This window comes from Dermochelys coriacea, chromosome 1 (genome assembly GCF_009764565.3).
Source record: "Dermochelys coriacea isolate rDerCor1 chromosome 1, rDerCor1.pri.v4, whole genome shotgun sequence".
NCBI lineage: Eukaryota > Metazoa > Chordata > Testudines > Dermochelyidae > Dermochelys > Dermochelys coriacea.
This window is the reverse complement of record NC_050068.2, coordinates 80440021-80458979: the sequence shown is the minus strand read 5'-3', so window position 1 is coordinate 80458979 and position 18959 is coordinate 80440021. Positions and strand designations below refer to the sequence as shown.

The 18959-nt window shown below is 43.4% G+C and overlaps 1 protein-coding gene across 1 annotated transcript; it reads right to left on the bottom strand.

The window, feature by feature from the left end:
- Nucleotides 1–1942: 1942 nt before the first annotated feature.
- On the bottom strand, nucleotides 1943–18539 carry CLN5 (CLN5 intracellular trafficking protein). Its single transcript, XM_038387079.2, has 4 exons — nucleotides 18133–18539; nucleotides 14623–14788; nucleotides 13246–13471; nucleotides 1943–4099 (listed from the first exon to the last, which is right to left on the bottom strand). Exons 1-4 carry the CDS (start codon nucleotides 18243–18245, stop codon nucleotides 3600–3602), a joined length of 1005 nt encoding a protein of 334 aa, XP_038243007.1. The 5' UTR covers nucleotides 18246–18539; the 3' UTR covers nucleotides 1943–3599.
- Nucleotides 18540–18959: the final 420 nt, after the last annotated feature.

The window sequence follows — 18959 nt, the reverse complement described above, 5'->3', positions numbered from 1 at the left end:
GAGTTTCAAACTGGTGAATTCTTGGCGTTTGTCTACAAAAAAAAGAAAGTATTCTCTAAAGATTCACTTCACTAAACATTGGTAAGGTCTTATCTAGCCCTAATTTCAATAACTGGTGTAGCTGTGCTGCTACTACTTCTTACTAGAACAAACCTGTGATCTTCACTGGCAGAGTTTACCCCCACATTTCAAACTTTCCTTGGCCAAGTATGTTGTTGGCTTTTGTTTAATTGATGTGCAGGGGAGGAACACTGTGCTTAGTCTGGCTGAAAAGCATATTTGTTGTTTAGAAGCCTTTGTTTAGGCTCCAAATTTTTTTTAAATCTTAGCCTTTATCCACAATAGGGTTTTGCATTGATGCAACAACTGCTTGTTGGACACAGGATATCAGTGAGCCCAAGAGCCTCAGTGGATTAAAGGATCAGGATTTATGTGGCTCACAGGAATATGCAGAGTAGTTAGTTACAGTAAATGCAACTGTTTTGTCAAAGATATTAAACCCTCACGATTTAGACCTCTCAGGGGTGAGATTGAATTTTCCAGGAAACTGCTTATTCTATAGGTGCCTGCTGCAGGGTCTCTGAAGCATTTGGGACTAGCCTTTAAAGTGACAGAATACTGGATAAGGTGGACCACTAGTCTGACAACTGTATTGTTATACTCTGTTCCTATATTGCTGAAATTAGTGCTAATCACCCCTAAGGCCTAAACAAAGGAGACAAATTTAAAGTCAGATTGAAAGATTAAAGGAGACAAAAGGCAGGGGTGGATAACGTGGGAATCATTTATAACTGGTTGTTGGTTCTCAACCTCTCCCCTCTCCTGGGAAGCTCCATACAGAAGGAAGCCATCCTTTGCTAGAAGCTCCCTTAAGCTCAGGCACGGCCAATCAAGCTGTTCTCCTTGAGGCTTCTATAGGCTAGTAAGCAATGCAGCAGCCAGAGCTACTGCTCCAGGGGAAGTGAGATGTCCACTGTTCCTCCCCCTAGTAATACTCCCTGCTCCCCAGATCCCCCCCCCACTACCCCCACTACCCCTGCTGCCCCATCCAACCCCCCCCATTCCTGACTGCCCCCCTGCGACTCCTGCCCCATCCTACCCCGTTCTCTGCCTTCTGGCCACCCCAACCCCTATCCACAACTCTGACCATCTATCCAACCCCCCCTGCCCCCTGACCACGGTGGCTGGCGGCACTATAGCCACACCGCCCAGAGCACCGGGTCAGGTTGTGGCTCTGCAACTGCACCGCCTGGCCGTCCAGAGCATTGTGCCCACAGCTCGGAGCATGGCTGCAGGGGAGGGGGAACAGCAGGGGACTAACCTCCTGGGCCCGGAGCTCAGGGGCCGGGCTGGAGGGTCCCACGGGCTGGATGTGGTCTGCAGGCCATAGTTTGCCCACCTCTGCTCTAGACAATAGCTCTAAAATGAAATTGCTTTTATCCATGCTAGAATCTATTGAACACAGTTGGCAACACTAATTTTTATTTTAGAGCAGAATCATCAAGATAACTGTACTATTGTTGGAGGCAGTGGCAGATACTGAGTGAAGCAGCTACTTTGGAATCAACATGAAGAAAGAAGAAGAAAAGATGCAGTGTTTCCATGTACCAAACATCAACTACCCGAGGTTTGCAACCTCCTCCTTTGGCCAAAAGTTCTAGCTATTAGTCTCTAGTTTTTACTTGGCAAGTTCGGTAATGCATTTCACTGATTGATGCCTTACATTTGCTAGGTCTTCTACAATGTAAAATATACTGAATGTTAGGGGAAAGTGTAGTAATTGTAGCAGACAGAGGGGGGAGCTGTCAGAGGGAGAAGGGGCTGTATAATACAGGTCTAACATGGGCCCTTGTAATCGTACCCTGGCAGCTCTACCACCACCATGTTAGCATATTCCAGAGCAGAGTGTTCATTTACATGAAAGGAATAATGCTACCCACCATTATTAGACCAAATATTTTAATATTTATTAACAATTTACAAGTTTTGATGTTGCTTCTGTAACCAGTCACTTGTTCCAAATGTTATGCTTATAAGAAACACAGGATCTTTTTCAGGGGAAAATGCAATACGCCACATTTATTGAAGATGCAACAATTGGCATATGAATTCAATCACACACACAAGTCAATGTTATAATACGAGTTCAGAGTCCGGATCAACCTAGTGGCCAGCTAGGCTGATCACAGGTAGGGAGGAGCCAGGTTCTGTTGGTTGTAACACGATCCTCCGGGGAAGTCTTGGCAGGACGAACCCAAAGTTTCATGGCAAAGCACCATGTTTATATAGTGATCTTTCTTCATTGGGACCAATGAATTTTGCACTTTCATGCTGTAATCAATCGCCATTTGAAGAGTGCTTGTTTTCTTAAATGGTTCTTCTCATCCTTTATCTTGTTCCTTCATCAGTCTCTCAGGAAGTTACCCCATGCCGATTTTGATCACCGCTATTTTGTCCTGACTGATAGGTACCTGCTTCATCTTTATAGTCGTCAATCTGCTCTCCTCTGACATCTCAACAGGGACAGGTTGCAATCTCCTGGCATCTTTACCTCTCTTCTTGGTTCCTCCCTAGAACATGTGGTCCGGTGATGGCCTTCACACTTTTCCTCATTCACACACAAAACAGGAATGATTTACACAGAACATTTGAACAGGAACATCAAATTGTAATGAAGCAGAAAACAATCATTGCATTATTTTACTTATTTCAAAATGCTAATTTTAAACCTACAACAAAGTGGTGACCCTAAAGGTCTATTACTGCCTTGAAATCAGCTTCAGACGCAAGATTCTGGCTGATGCATCTTTAACAATGGCACACTAGGCCATTCCTTTCTGCTTTCAGAAAGGGTGGCTGGAAGAATATTGTCAAATGATATCATACATCAATACATTTAATACACGCTTTATCCTTCATTCTAAATTATACAAAATACAACCATAAAATCCTAGCACTACACAAACAGACTGCAAGCTCAAATTAGATATGATTATTCCTCTCTCATCAATACCCACCACCTCAGCAGCAACAACAGCAAAGTGTTCAGATGCTAACTCCCTAGAACCAGAGTCAGATTTTGCACATCACCTTCTAACAAAGGAGTCAACAGCATGACAGCTGTAATCTACTAACAGCTCTCAACCCATTTCCGTGTCTGCTGACTTCATCATGATCCAGGACAACTGGTCCCAGTTCCATCCTTTCAAATATGAAACGTACACTGTTCCAATGAGTATAAAGTATATTTTTGATGGAGTCAAGCTAGCAAGCCCATGTCTGCTGGTAACCAGCTCCTGCAGATTCCCCTCCTTAAGAAGAAGCAGATGATTGGCAATCGTGGCCAATGACAGATCCAAATCCCTTGAGAATTCCGGGGCTGTAATGCAGCTAGCAAGAAGGGGACTCTTTCTTCATCCAAGGCAGGGCAGAACAGTCAATGAATATACATAGAACCTACATTCAAAAAAGCCTTCTCACTACAAATACAGTATAAGGAGCTGCCATCTCTGCAGTAATCTTAACAATATAACATCAACATCCTTAGGAACACCTTGCAGAAAGAATTTTTGGTACTAATGAAATAATTACAAACCAACCTATGTATAGTCTTCATTAGGTAAAGGGATCTCTTCATAAGTTATTTTGATGTAAGGGGACTTCATAGGTAAAAGCCAGTATTCTAAGTTGTAAAAGAGGTAAAACTGGTGGTTCAAGACAACCTTATCTACTATTTTTAAGACATTCAAGAAGAACTCTTCAACAGACTGATGAGGTTTGAATAGATAGTAGAAATCTCTTATGGCTGCAGCCACTGTCTTGTTTCCTAGAGGTCCAAAAATAGATGTTTCATTCCCCAAATAAACGGGTTCTCCAGTAAACAAAGTAATGCTGGTGTAATTTGTTTGTATCTTATTAAATACAGCTCCTAAATCGGCCAACTTCTGGTATGTTCTTAATATAAATTTCGAGCATTCATAAGATTCAAACCACACTACCGCATGCTTGTCAGGACTTGCTTGAACTGTCCAGGTCTCATAATATATGCCAGTTTCGTTGTCACATTGTACCCATTTTGCCATTTGGTTAAACATTGTTCCTGTAAAAAATAAAAATAGGATACGTCCATAAGCATTACGGAAAACAATACTGACAAATGCATACAATTAATACATTACAAAGCTAGAAGGCACCATTATGAACTTCCCCAAAATATTTCACAATGAGCATGCCTTTTAGAAAAACATCCAAACGTCATTTAAAAATGGTCAGTGTTGGAGAATCCACCACTAACCTTGGTAAATTGTTCCAATGGTTAATTATTAAGGCTATGCTTTCGTCATGAAGGTCGCAGAATTCACGGAATCCGTGACTTCCAAAGACTTCTGTGACTTCAGCCCCAGCAGCTGGGAGCTGAAGGGTCCTGCCACCTCCCGCAGTGGCAGGGACCTGTGAGATACCCCTGCCGCCTGAGGCAGCGGGTCCCCAAGCTTTGAGTTGCCATGGGCGGTGGGGGTACCCCGCAGCTCCCAGCCACCACAGGCTGGGGCGGTACCTCGCAGATCCCAGCTGCTGTGGTGACAGGGGGACCCCGCAGTTCCCTGCTGCTGGGGAGGGGGCAGGGAGACCTTGTAGCTCTCTGCCCCACAGATGGTGGAGTCCCAGAGCTCCCAGCCACCCTGCAGCTGCCCAGCCTGTGCCCATTTTATCATGGAATATTTTTAGTAACACAGGGACAGATCATGGGCTTCCGTGAATTTTAATTTATTGCCCCGACCTGTCTGTGAGTTTTACTAAAAATATCCATAACAAAATCTTAGCCTAATTAATTACTCTCACTGTTAAAAATGTATATCTTATTTCCAGTCTGCATTTGTCTAGCTTAAACTTCCAGCCATTGGATTACGTTATACCTTTCTCTGCTAGACTGAAGAACCCATTATTAAACATTTATTCCCTATGTAGATATTAATAGGCTGTACTCAAGTCATCCCTTAACCTTCTCTTTGTTAAGCTAAACAGATTGACCTTTTTGAGTCTATTACTATCAGTCATGTTTTCTAATCCTTTAATCATTCTTGTCTCTTCTCTGAACTCTCCAATTTGTTGACGTCCTTGAATTGTGGGTGCCAGAGCTGGATACAATATTCCAGTAGTGATCACACAAGTGCCAAATACAGAGATAGAATACAGGGCTATAGACAGAGGTAAAATACAGGGTTATAAAACAGAGGTTCCGCCGTTTATGCATTTCAGGATTGCATTAGCTCTTTTGGTCACAGCATCACAATGGGAGCTCACATTCAGCTATTTATCCACCATGACCCCAAAATCTTTTTCAGTGTCACCACTTCCTAGGATATAGTCCCCCATCATGTACATATGGCCTACATTCTTTGTTCCTAGATGTATACATTTACATTTAGCCATATTAAAAACACACATTTGCTTGCACACACTTTACTAAGTAATTCAGATCAGTCTGAATCAGTGACCTGTCTTCATTATTTATCCTGCTATTTCTGTGTCATCTACAAACTTTATCAGTGATGATTTTATGTTTTCTTCCAGGTCATTGATAAAAATATTAAATAGTGTAGGGCCATGAATGTATCCCTGTGGGATCCCACTGGAAACACACCCACTCGATGATAATTTTCTGTTTACAATTACATTTTGAGACCTATCAACTAGATAATTTTTAATCAATTTAATGTATGCCACGTTAATTTTAGATCATTCTAGTTTTTAATCAAAATGTCATGTGGTACCAAGCCACATGCCTTACATAACTCTAAGGGCTTGTCTTCACTACTGTGCTAAATCGGCTGCCGCTGCCCTTCTCATATCCATTCAGAATGCTCTTGCAAATACCCTTTTCCTAGCCTGTTGCTTTGACCACATCACCTCTCTCTTCCATCCCTCCACTGCATCCCCTTTCTCTATTGCATCAAATCTAAGCTGCTTATCTTCACTTGTAAAACCTTTAACTGTCTATCCCTACTCTGCCTATCCATCTCTCATTCACTAGCCTCCGACTGGCCCATGATGCCAGCATCCATCACTCATTTGTTAAATTTTCAAATAAGCACCTGTGCTTTCTCCCATGCTGCCCCTCACTGCTTCAGAGGGGCTCCCCATACACATCCGAAAAGCCACTTCATTGTTCTCCTTCAAATCCCTCCTTTAAAAAAACCACCTTTGCCCCAAAGCCTACAAAACACTTGGCAACAGTTTGATGAGACCACTGCCTAACATACTGACCAATTTTGTCTCATTGTTTCCTTGTACTCCCGTCTGTATCCACCTGTTTTCTCCTGTTTTGTACTTAAACTGGAAGCTCTTTGGGGCAGGAACTGTCTTTTTTCCTGTGTTGGGCCATAACTGCAATACAAACAACAATAACAACAATCCTATTCTTTTATCACTGTTGGTTGAATTTTTGGAACTTCCTATGATTCAAGTTCATAATACAGCAAGTCATAAATCCTGTATTAACAACCACCCTGCCACTGTAAGCCGCACAGAGAAGAATTTTAATTACACTTCACATTCTTGGGGGGTACTGCAGTGTATATCGTGGGATGGCGTTTCTCTCTCTTCACAAGACTGGGATTTTTATCGTTAAATAAAAAGCACTGGCCACAAACAAACAAAAGATTATGCACGAACTGAGCATGCAATTTAAATTATAAAATTATCTTCTTTACTTTTTTAATGTTTCAAAACATATGCCCTTACTAACACCTCTGTGCCCCTTTAAAGTGATTTTCAATTATTACAAAATGTAAATCACCAAAACTGACAAGCTACCCAAAAAACGTTCAAACCTACCCACTGAAGAAATTCAACCTGCACACATTTCTTACGAAGTTAAGGTCTGAGGGAGTAAAAGTGCCATGCAGTATTTTCTGAAGGTCAACACATTCCATCTTCAGAGCAATGAAGAAAGTGATTTCCAGAGCATTCTCCTTTAACAGTGAGAATGCCAGTAAACCACAATTGCACAAGAAATGCTGTGGTATTAGGAGCCCAAAACTGCAGACTCTTGGTAGTGCTGATTTGCTTAGTTTTTGCAGGATCGGGCCCCAAGGTAGTCAGGTCCAAAACCTACAAAAGGGTCCTAACAAGGGTCTGTCCTGGGTCTGACACTGTTCAATATTTTCATTAATGATTTGGATGATGGACTGGAGATTATCCTTATAAAAATTTGTGGCTGGCATCAAGGGGAAGGGGTTGCAAACACTTTGGAGGACTGGATTAGAATTCAAAAACGATACTGATAAATTGCAGAATTGGTCCAAAATCAATAAGATGGAATTATCTAAAAGACAAGTGCAAAGTACTAAACTTCACAACTCAAATTAACAAATACAAAAATGGGGAATAACTGGGTAGGCAACAATATGGCAGATAAGGATCTGGAGATTATACTATATCATAATTGAATACAAATCAGCAATGGAGCAACTGCAAAAAAAAGGTTGTGTCATTTTGGGACACATTAACAAGGATGTCAAATATAAGACCCGGAAGGTAATTGTTCCAATCTACTCAGCTCTGGTGGGGCCTCAGCTGGAGTACTGCTTCCAGCTTTGCGCAGCACACTTTAGATAGATACGTACAAATTGGAGAAAGTCCAAAGAGACAACAAAAACAATAGAAGATTTAGAAAACCTGATCCCTGAGGAAAGGTTGAAAGAACTGGTACTGCAGGGGAAGTTCTGTGCAACTGCAGCGCAGCGGAAAAATCCCCACCCCCCTCCTCACAGATTCCCTTTGCTTCCTTGCAGAAAATGGTTTCTGTGGGGAAGCAAAGAGAAGCTGCATCAGTACTCACTCATCCCTCCCTGGCAGCTCGGTAGCTCAGATGCTTCTGTTCGAGCAGCCAGAGAGAGAGGTTACCTAGGCCAGGGAGACAGTGGAATCTCCATCCTTAGAGGTTTTTAAGGCCCGGCTTGACAAAGCTCTGGCTGGGATGATTTAGTTGGTGTTGGTCCTGCTTTGAGCAGGGGATTGGACTAGATGACCTCCTGAGATCTCTTCCAACCCTAATATTCTAGTCTCAGCTGGGCGGGGTGGGGGAGGAAGAGGAGGACGGAGATGGAGTTCCCCCTTCCCTGCACAGAGCAGCCGGGGCTGGGTCATATCAAGCCCCAGAAACTTCCCCTGGCTACAGAAAGTTCTGCACCATGGGTGTGTGTGTGTGTGTGTGTGTGTGTGTGTGTGTGTGTGTGTGTGTGTGTGTGTGTGTGTGTGTGTGTGTGTGTGTGTGTGTGTGTGTGTGAAGGGTCTAGATGCGGGGGGTGGGGGGGTTGGGCAGACAGGGAGCGCAGCTCCCTGTACAGTGACCCCACCACCAAGACCCCTCTGCATCAGGAACCTCCTGCACCCGGAACCCCCAACTGAGACCCTCAAACCCCTACCTGGCCAAGCCTCACTCCCTGCATCAGGATCCCCCACACCCGGACCCCATCCCGCTGAACAGCTGCACGCTGAACAGCTGCACCCTGACCCCCACACCTCCCTCCCCCACACACACACTGAGCCCTAACCACCTTCATCTGGACTGCCCTGCAGAGTCCCATTCCCCCTGCAACCAGAACCCCACCCAGATTGCGCCACACAGAACCCTGGTGCTCGAGGGAATTCTGCACCAAAAATTTAAAAATCTGCAAAGTTCTGCATATTTTAATTGTCAAAATAACACAGAAACGCAACAACAATATATCCACATCATTTTCAATTATTTGCCCACAAGAATTTTGAAATAAATTACCAAAATAATTTAAAATGGTGTGATTATATTGTTGTTCCGTTTCTGTGTTATTTTGACAATTAAAATATACTCCCAGAAGTGGCCAGCATGTCCGGCAGTGGCTCCTGAGGTGGTGCGGGGTAGCCGGCTCCGCCACACGCTGCCCTCGCCTGTAGGTACTACCCCCGAAACTCCCATTGGCCGCAGTTCCCCATTCCTGGACAATGAGAGCTGCGGGGCGGCATGGGGGGCAGTTCCTGCAGGCGAGGGCAGAGCACAGAGCCCTCTGCTCCCCTAGGGGCCACAGGGATGTGGTGTTGGCTGCTTCCGGGAGTGGCACAGGGCCAGGGCAGGCAGGGAGCCTGCCTTAGCAGTGGCGCAGCGAGGGACTGGCAATCCCACAGGCCGGATTTAAAGCCCTGATGAGCTGGATCCGTCCCACGGGCTGTAGTTTGCCCTCCCCTGCACTAAGTAGTAATGACCACAAGACAATTAGATTCAACATCCTATGGGGAAGTCAGGTACCAGAACACAACATAAATTACACTAAACTTTAGAAAGGAATATTTCCATAAAAAGGAGGAGACTAGTCAAAAATGCCCTAAAGTCAAAAGTAAAGGCAGTTAAATCCTTAGATGTGGCATAAGGAAACAACAACAGAGTCTCAGAAGGCATGTATACCTCTGAACAAAAAGAGATAAGGAAAGCAAAAAGGCAACAAGTCTGGCTAAATGGCCAGATTAAAGAGGTTATTTGAACCAAACAGATCTTTCCAGATTTGGAAATATAATCCCAATGAAACCAATAAACACACATAAATTACAGCAAGCAATATGTAAAATGGAAATTAGGGAGGGTAACATGGATTTTGAAAAGCGAACAGCTAAAAGGTATAAAAACAAACTATGACATTTTGTAAGTCTATTAGAAGTCAGAAGCCTGCAAAAGAACTGGTAGTCTGTTGCATCAGAGGAGCGAAAGGGAGCAACAATTAAGGAGGATAGTAAGGACACTGCTGAGAGAACAAATGATTCCTTTGCCTCAGTCATCACCATAGAGGATGTCAGGGAGATAGTTATCTCAGATCTACTCTCTTCTGGTAATACACAGGAGGGACCACCAGACATCGAGGCGTCAGAAGACAAGTTGATATAGCAAACTGATCATTGAAAAAGCATCTAGTCACCAGGCCCAGTGTACGTCCAAGATTGCTGAAGAAACTTAAGTATGAAGTGGCACAGTGGCTACCAAAAACACACGATTATTAAAAACAGCTGGTATACTTTGGACAGAAAGGTGATTTCTATGTTATAAGAAGGCTCCAAGGCTGATCTAGGGAATTACACACCAGTAAACCCAACAGCTGTACTTGATAGAAACGGTAATTAAAACCCAAAAAATAAAAACATCTGGAAGATCAGGATATGATGAGGCCTTACCACAAGATTTCTGCAGAGGGAAGTTGTCTCAATAATCTCTTAAAATTCTTTGAATAGGTCAATAAAGTACCAGGCAAAAGAGAAACAACTGACAAACTATTGACTTCAACTGCCCTTCAACAAGAAGTTACTAAAGAAGCTAAGTAGCCCTGGGGCGAGAAGCAAATTAGTGTCATGGATCAAAACTGGTTAGCATACAGAAACAAGAAGTAGAAATGGTCAATTTTCATCATGGCACATGGTTAAACAATGGGGTGCCTCAAGATTCTGTGCTAGGTCCAGTGATGTTTAATATATTAATGATCTGGAAAGGATGCAAGTAGTGAGGTAGCAAAATTTGGAGATATTATAGAGTTATTTAGGTTAGTCACATCCAGAGATGACTGTGATGGATCAAGCTAAATAAATGGAAAGCACAACTGCAGATGAAGTTCAGTGTTGGTACATCCAAAGTACTGCACGTTGGAGGGGGTGGAAATTGAACTGCCTGTACATTTTATATGATTCTAAGTTAACTGTGTCAACTCAGGAAAGAAACATCAGCATCAACGTAGACAGATTAATGAAAAACCACTGCTCAATATACAGCCAAATTCACAACTGATAAAAGGAAATACTTTTTCATACAATGAATAATTAGACTGTGGAACTCATTGCCACAGGATGTCACCAAGATGGAGAATTTAACAAGAATTTAAAAAGAGGGATTAGGCATTTACAAGAACAACAAGAATATCCAGTGTTATAACAATCAATGTTAAACATTTTTGGAAAGGATATAAAACCTCATGCTTTGGGGCTTAAGCCAATCTCTAACTAAGAAGTAGGAGGCCATGGGGAGGGAGGGGGAAGAGATTATCCCACATCTGTCTACTGTAGGTTTTTTGCACCTGCCTCTGAAGCACCTGTTGCTGACCATTGTTAGAGATAGGAAACTGGAGTAGATAGAGCATGGACCTGATCCTATCTGGCAATTCCTATGTACACCCAATTTGCACATGTACATATGATTATACAAGACACATAATAAGAGAGATTCAGGTCAAAGATGTACGAGTGTCATCATTGTGCTGCAGCACTACAACCCAAACCATCTGACTTTCTCCCCAAGCAGATTCACATATGTGCCAGAGAACAGGGAAAATGGAATGGAGTCAAGGATTACCCTTCACAAAAGTCCCTTGGAAAAATGAGCAACCTGCCGAAACTACACATAGCATCTCCCCAAAAGGAAAGTACCTCACAAGTAATATTCTAACCACTCCCGCTAGGACCCACAGGAAAGCTCAAAAATACTTTATGATCAACAGTACCAGAGGCTACCAACAAATCTGAAAGAACTGGTGTGGATGTATGAATAATATGGAGGAGACCCATGTATTTAACTAGTTAAGGCTCTGTCACTTTATATGGGCTGCTTTTTATTTCTTAGCAGCATCAGTCAGATGGAATCTTCAGACTCAAAGGTTGAGATGCCAAGCTGATGAAAATGGAAGGGAACTTAGGTAGAATAATACATTACATTAGCATTTGAAGCACATAAGTCCATAGTTTTAATCGGATTTTTGCTGCTTAGAAAGAAAAGCAGCCTGTAGAGCAGGGGCAGGCAAACTTTTTGGCCTGAGGGCCGCATCGGGTTTCAGAAATTGTATGGAGGGCCGGTTAGGGGAGGCTGTGCCTCCCCAAACAGCCAGGCATGGCCTGGTCCCTGATGCCTGATGCCCCTGCTATCTGATGCCCCCTGCTTCTCCCCCCCAAGAATCCTGCCCCATCCAACCTCCACATTCCCGGACAACCCCTGCCCTATCCACCCGCCCTGCTCTCTGTCCCCTGAGCGCCCCCAGACCCCCCTTCCCTAACTGCCCCCACCACCCCATCCAACCCCCCCTTCTCCCCGACTGCCCCCAGGACCCATGACCCCATTCAACCCGTTCCCTGCCCTCTGACAGCCCCGACCCCTATCCACATCCCCGGCCCCTGACCTCCCCTGCCCTCTTCTCAAAGTCCCCCCCCCCCCGCCCCCTTACCGCACTGCCTGGAGCACCACTGGCTGGCGATGCGGCTGCACCAGGACAGGCAGCCGCGCTGCCTGGCTGGAGCCAGCCACGCACCGCGCAGCACAGAGCACTGGGTCTGGACCAGCTCTGCAGCCGGGATGCCCAGAACATTGAGCTCAGGGGCCGGGCAGAATGGTCCTGCAGCCGGATGTGGCCCACAGGCAGTAGTTTGCCCACCTCTGCTGTAGAGTGTGCCAGAGGCTTAGCAGGCTAGGTGAACATACTGAATACTTCTATACATCTTATTTAAAAGGCAGCAGATTCTTGTATGAGCTTTTCATGCAATTTGTTCAGTATTTGTTAAGGAGAGTATTATTTTATTCTAGCATTTCAGTTTCACATTAAAGGGCCATGATGAGCCCATAATGTAGATTAAATCAAGAAGCTATTTTGATAAGCTATACAAAAAGACTAAGTATAATAAATACACCACTTGTCCTGCAATATGTGATAGATAATCCCAGTAGCAGTAATAGACCTATTTGCAGTTTTATGATACAGCAGTTGGAAAAAAGAGACGAGTGACTGTAGCTGTTCTTGAGAGCATTTCCTGTTGTGCTCTTGAACCGATAAATAGAACACAACACAATTCTCTCAGTTTTTCCATTTTAAAATTCATCTGCCACTTGACAGCAGGAGGTTGTGTTCCAACAGAAGTGTATGAAAAAAGAGGCCAGAATGGTTCCGCTGTTTTGCTATTTTTACACTCAAAAGACTCCATTATTCTTGCAGAGGTGCTCATGTGACATAGCAAGCAATTCTCACTTAACAGCACTTTTTAGCATGGGTTATTCAAAGGACAGTATTACCATATCACTTCCTATATTAAGAAAATTAGAAAACTAGTATTTCAATTTCAAATTAACAACTTCAGTCACTCTGCATTGCAAATGACTTACAAAAAGCGAGTAGAAAGACAGGCTCACATTCATGTCAGACAATGTCTTAGTACACTATGATATTAGTGTCACCACAGGATTCCAAAATCTACCTGATATAGTAGTCACCAGAACCAAGGTCCCATTTTCCTTCCAGTGTACATCATCTATTCCTTCATAAAAGCAAGCAGCTCCCTGATTACACCAGAATGGTGCATCCTTGTCAGGCCGGAGATGCGGAAATGTGCAGTTTCCAAGCTGGAAGAGTTCATACCATTCCATTGTGTAGTTTTTGCCAGTTAGAGAGCTCTTGAAGCCAACAGCATCATGCATAATATTCTGAGGAAAGATCATGAACACAAAGAAAAATGGTCTTGTAGTGCCAACTTCACTTTGCATTACTTACCTACTGTACAGAAGTTTAGAAAATAGGGTTCTGTAATGGGATGTAGCACACTAAATTACACAAACATTGATTCACATCATACTTGTCTGTATCCTGCACCTACTTCCATTTGCAGCCTGTAGTAGTGGTAATTATGAGTTAGATATTCAATCGGAGTTAGGTATCAAACTCCCTCTTACCTTTGATATCCCCCCCGCAAAATTGTGGACCAAGGATCAACAAACGAAGCTCCTTTTGTGGACCCAATCCTGTACAAAGTAATGTAAAGCATTTGAAAACCTCACTGTTGCCAACTACAAGCATTCAAAAATCATGAGTCGGGCACCCAAAATCATGGAATTACCTTAAAATTCATGCTGTTAACAGTAAGTGTCGGATTCAGTTTATTTGCCCTCTCATTTTTTACTCTAGAGTGTGCCTATTTAAGCTTCCCTCTGCAACGATGAGGGCTAGAAATTTACTTTTAAAAAAAAGCAGTTGAGATTCTGTTGCATTCACATGATCCCAGGAGCTGTGGCTTTAAGAGAAACACCATATATTGTAAGAGTTGTTATAAAAGTCAAAAGAGTTGGCAACACTGTCAGTGAGTGAGTGCAGTCTGGTTTTCCAGATCAGACAGATATCCATGTTCATACAAAATTTAATTCAAATCAGACTTTGTTTACTGTGAGATCTTACTTCTTCATTTAAAAAAAGAACAAAGCTGTAGATGTATAAGATTAACAAGATCTTTCCTACACACTAGCCAGACATTTTGTCATAAAGGACCAATTCAAAGTGTTCTTTGTAAGTGATATTAAAGTCAATGCAAAAATGCAAATAAATACAAGTAAATGCACACACAATACATTTTCAATGCTTGGTATGTAAGAGCAAAAGTACCACATCATGTTCTTTTCCTAATCTGTCTTGAATTACTCCCATAACTCGTTTCAAGGTTAGTGGTTTTCTAGCCCATAGCCTCCAATACTCCACACAACTGTGCTGAAATAGTACAATGAATGAAGTCCTATTGTTGACATTTGCTGTAGAATTTAACTGATTTGCAACTAATAATTTTTGTTAAATGAAAACATCACCTTACCAAATGTCCAAGCAGATCCCCATATTTGAATTCCCATACTGGAGCCTGTAATCGATAGACTTCAATGACATCCTCATCCTTCATTACTGGAATGGGACAGCCAGTAGGACAGAAAGTGTAACGAGCTTGACAATAGGGATCTGTTTTTGGACGGTAATCAAAACGCCTACGTTTAAAAACAAAAGCATGGCAAACTCTCAGTGTAGCTTCAGAGGAAAGGTAGGATGCCACAAAGACACTTATTTTAAGAGCCACTTTCCAAAACTGCCTCTAATGGCCTGATTTTTAGAAATTCCGAGTACCTGTGGCTCCCCTTAAAGTCAATGGGAGCTATGGGTGTGCAGCACCTTGAAAAGTCATAATACCTCAATCCTGAAAACACGTACACAAATGAGTTCATAGGATTACTCAGGTGCATGTTTGTAGGACTGAGGCTTAAAATAGCGTCTTCAATATGTGCAAATAATATTTAGATGTCTAATGTGGGAAACAATGTTAATTGCACTGTAACGTACTTGTACTTGCACACACTACACTGTGGTCACGAGATTAGAGGTTGGTTTAAGATGTGTCTCAATAAGGGCTTTTCTACACAGGAAATAGCTATTCTGGAATAGGTATTCCAGAATAGCACCCCCGTAGACACTATTCTGGAATAAAAATTGACTTTATTCCAAAATAATTATTCTCCTCACAACATGGAGTAATTATTCAGAAATGAGATCAGTTTTATTCTGAAACAGTGTCGACAAAAGAGAGTTATTTGGGAACAGCTAAATTATACTACAACAGCTATTCTGGAATAATGATGCCAGTTAATTAATTCCCCCCATATAAAGAAGGCCTAAGAATATGAAATCCACTCATATCCTCCTGTTTCTGGATACTACCAAAATTTCTACAAACCTGCCGCCCGACTGCCCCCCATTCCCTATCCACTCACTAGATGTCATAGTTAACACCCCTCTCTACCCCCTCCCACAAATCCTTCCCCACATAAGTCAGACAAAAATTCTACCCGTATTACTATCCCTTCTCCCAAAATCCTCCTACAATCATATGCACAATTTCATTTATTTGTTAAATGTACAGGCTATGGAGCAGGATTGAAACTTCCTACCAGGCATAGAATATCATCTGTGTTCAGTAGTAAGCTCCAGCTATAGAGGAGAGGAAAGAATTGAGTTCTAAATATTCTGCCACTATAATTTTGAAAGCAGAGTTTCTTTGAGGCTTTTGTATTTGTTAATTGAAAATAAAAAAATAATCAGATTAAAATTTGTTCTGTGGATGACATATAGCTTAATACAATTAAATCAGTGAGACAACTCCTGGCATTAAAGTTAAGCACGTGTGTTTGCAGGACTGGAATCTTATGCATCTACCTTTAATAAAATTAATTAGCTCACATGCATGAGAGAGAGAGTGCATGTGTGTGAAAATATTTAACATATTTGGTTCACCAAAAAGGGCTGCAGATGCTCAAAGGCCTACCTAGGAAAAACAAAAAGTGGCTATGCAAAAATACCACCTTCAGCAGATCAGCTCCCTGTGTGTATTCAGAATCTTATCTTCTCACTTTATAACACTGAATATTTAATTTTAATTTAAATTAAAGAAAAAATCATATAGCACAATTAACTTCTGTTAGCACTGAAGATTCCATACAGCCATAGAACAGTGAGCAGGAATCTATATTGGTTCATGCATCAATAACAATTTTTAACTAAGTTCCAATTACAAAATATTTTGACCTGATTTTCTGAGGCCTCAGGCACCTGCAGCTCCTACTTACTACAATGAGAATTAAAATTATAAGTATCACTGAAAATTGGGGAACTTATTACTGTTTGTGGCCAAGATCCACCAGCTAGAAAGAACACAGGTTGATTTCCAGATTACAGATCAAGTCTACAGGACCCATCCTCTTACTTGTAAACTGAGTATTTGATATGATGCTACTGACAAACAAGGAATTACTCTGAATGACTTAAAAAAGAAGTAAGTTCCAAACCTTTTTTAAAATTTTTAATTTTTTTTTTTTTTTTTTTTAAAAAGATTCCGCCAGTAGGGAATCGTTAGTACAGATTTATAGTCTCTCTGGAAATCTGAGGTTTAAATGGAAAGCATGCCAGGTGCTTTAACTATATCACTATTAACACCTCATTATGTACAATAATGAAATGAGAGGATGGAGTCTACCAAACTAAAACAGGTATCAGAAAAAAAGCAGAGGTCTCACTTAAACAGTTCTTTGGCAAACTAGGATTTACTAACGTACTAGAACTAGTAAAAAATGACTAAAATGGTTCGAGTCCTGACACAGATGTTCCAATGTTTAGGGCACTTAAAACACTCTTAGAAGAAAAAAAATCACTGCAGAAAACAAATCAATGGTGACCACAACATTTTTCAGCACTCTGCAGTTTTCAGGCTTGCTCTTGACTCATTACACACTTCCTCAATCTGGACTGGAATTTTGAAAAGCAAAATCAAAAGAGCCATCTTAATTTCACAATATTTCACAAAACTTTTTGCTAAGTCAAACCAGTGAAGCACAATGACTTCCTGGAGTTATGAAACCTGTTTTCAGAGACGGTCTCTGGTTTTTTTGTATTTGTTTAAGAATCGATCCTTTGCAGGCAGAAGAAGGGAAGTAAGTAGTTGCAGTTTCTATGCTTAAAACAGTTCAGAGATGGCTTGATTTATAATGTGCTGTACATAAGAATGGCCATACTAGATCAGAGCAATGATACATTTCCTCTGAAGCAGCTGACACCAGCCACTGTCAGAGCACGGGATACTGGGCTAGATGGTGGACTTTTGGTCTGACCTAGTATGGCCATTCTTACGTTTTTCTAAGGCTTTGACCAGAACTGCGACTCACAAATTGTTACTCGCTTGGATAGTCCCTACTAATACAAATCAGCCCTTTGATTTCAAAAAGAGCTACCTGGACGAACAGAGACGCTTCCTGGGTGTGTATCTATGATTAGCCACGTCTGCATTAGCCAGGGGTCATTTCCAACTAAATGGGAACTGTGCCTGTAGTGCTGCAGGCTGACACTCAACGTAGGCCTTTTTAACCGTGTGAGTCCCTGAACAAGGAAGCTTTAAAATGATGTCTGGTTTACACACACTCACCCAAAGAGGAGAGGGAAAGAGGCTCTGAATTAAGCGTCTAAAACAAACCCCAAAGTGGGAGTGATACAGGCTGCCTGACTCTGTGTGTGCGCGCGCGTGTGTGTGTGTGTGTGTGTGTACACACACAAAAAGAAAAGGAGCACTCGGGGCACCTTAGAGACTAACACATTTATTAGAGCATAAAGCAAATGCATCCGATGCAGTGAGCTGCAGCTCACGAACGCTTCTGCTCTAATAAATGTGTTAGTCTCTAAGGTGCCCCGAGTCCTCCTTTTCGTTTTGCGGATACAGACTAACCCGGCTGCTCCTCTGAAACACACACACAGAGCGAGGGAGCCTTGCTGCTTGAGCAGCCGACCAACTCACCTGTAAGGCACAGGCCACTTGCGCGGCTGCTGGGGCTGGGATCCTGCCAAGGAGGCAGGCACCCCAGCCACGAGCAGCAGCAGCAGCAGCTCCCGGGAGCAATCAGCCCTCATCTCTCGCCAGGCCCTGGCCGCTGCTCCGGACGCCTGAAGCTGCCCCGGGAGGGGACGAGGCAGCGGACTGGCGCCCGCCCCGTCACATGGGCTCCGTGACTCAGCCCGGGCAAGGGCGGGGGGATTACACCGCCTCCATTTTCCTTTCGCTTTCGCCTTCCCGCCGCCCTCTGCTCGTCTCCAGCACCAAGCCAGGGGGTGGGGAGGGAGCAGACCGAGCACCGGTAGCGGCTGCCAGCCGGCGATGCCCTTGCGGCGGGAGTGGCCCCGTGCCCGCGGCCAGTCTGGTGGTGTGGCGCACCAGCCGGGGGCGGCGCTGGCTGTATTATGGCTGCCGCCCGCGTCGGCCGGGCGCCGCTTTTATGAGTCCTTATGTATTTTATTAAAAGCTCAGCTCGGCCTGGGTCCCTCTTTCTTCCCCACCTCCCAGCCTGGAGCCCCCTCCTGCGCCGCACACTCCTGGCTCCACCCCACAACCTGCGCCTCAAGATGGAGCCTTCACACAACCCCTCCCCCAACTCCCTGAACCCCTTGTTTGTGGCCCCACCCTGGAGCCTGCACCCTCAGTTAGAGCCCTCCCCCTCCCCCAGCCCAGGGAAAGCGAGTGAGGGTGGGGGGGGGAGGGAGCGGGTCTCGGAGAAGGCGGGGCGTGGGGCGTGGCCTCACGGAAGGGCGTGGCCTCATAGGGCAGGACTAAGGGGCTCAGTTTTGTGC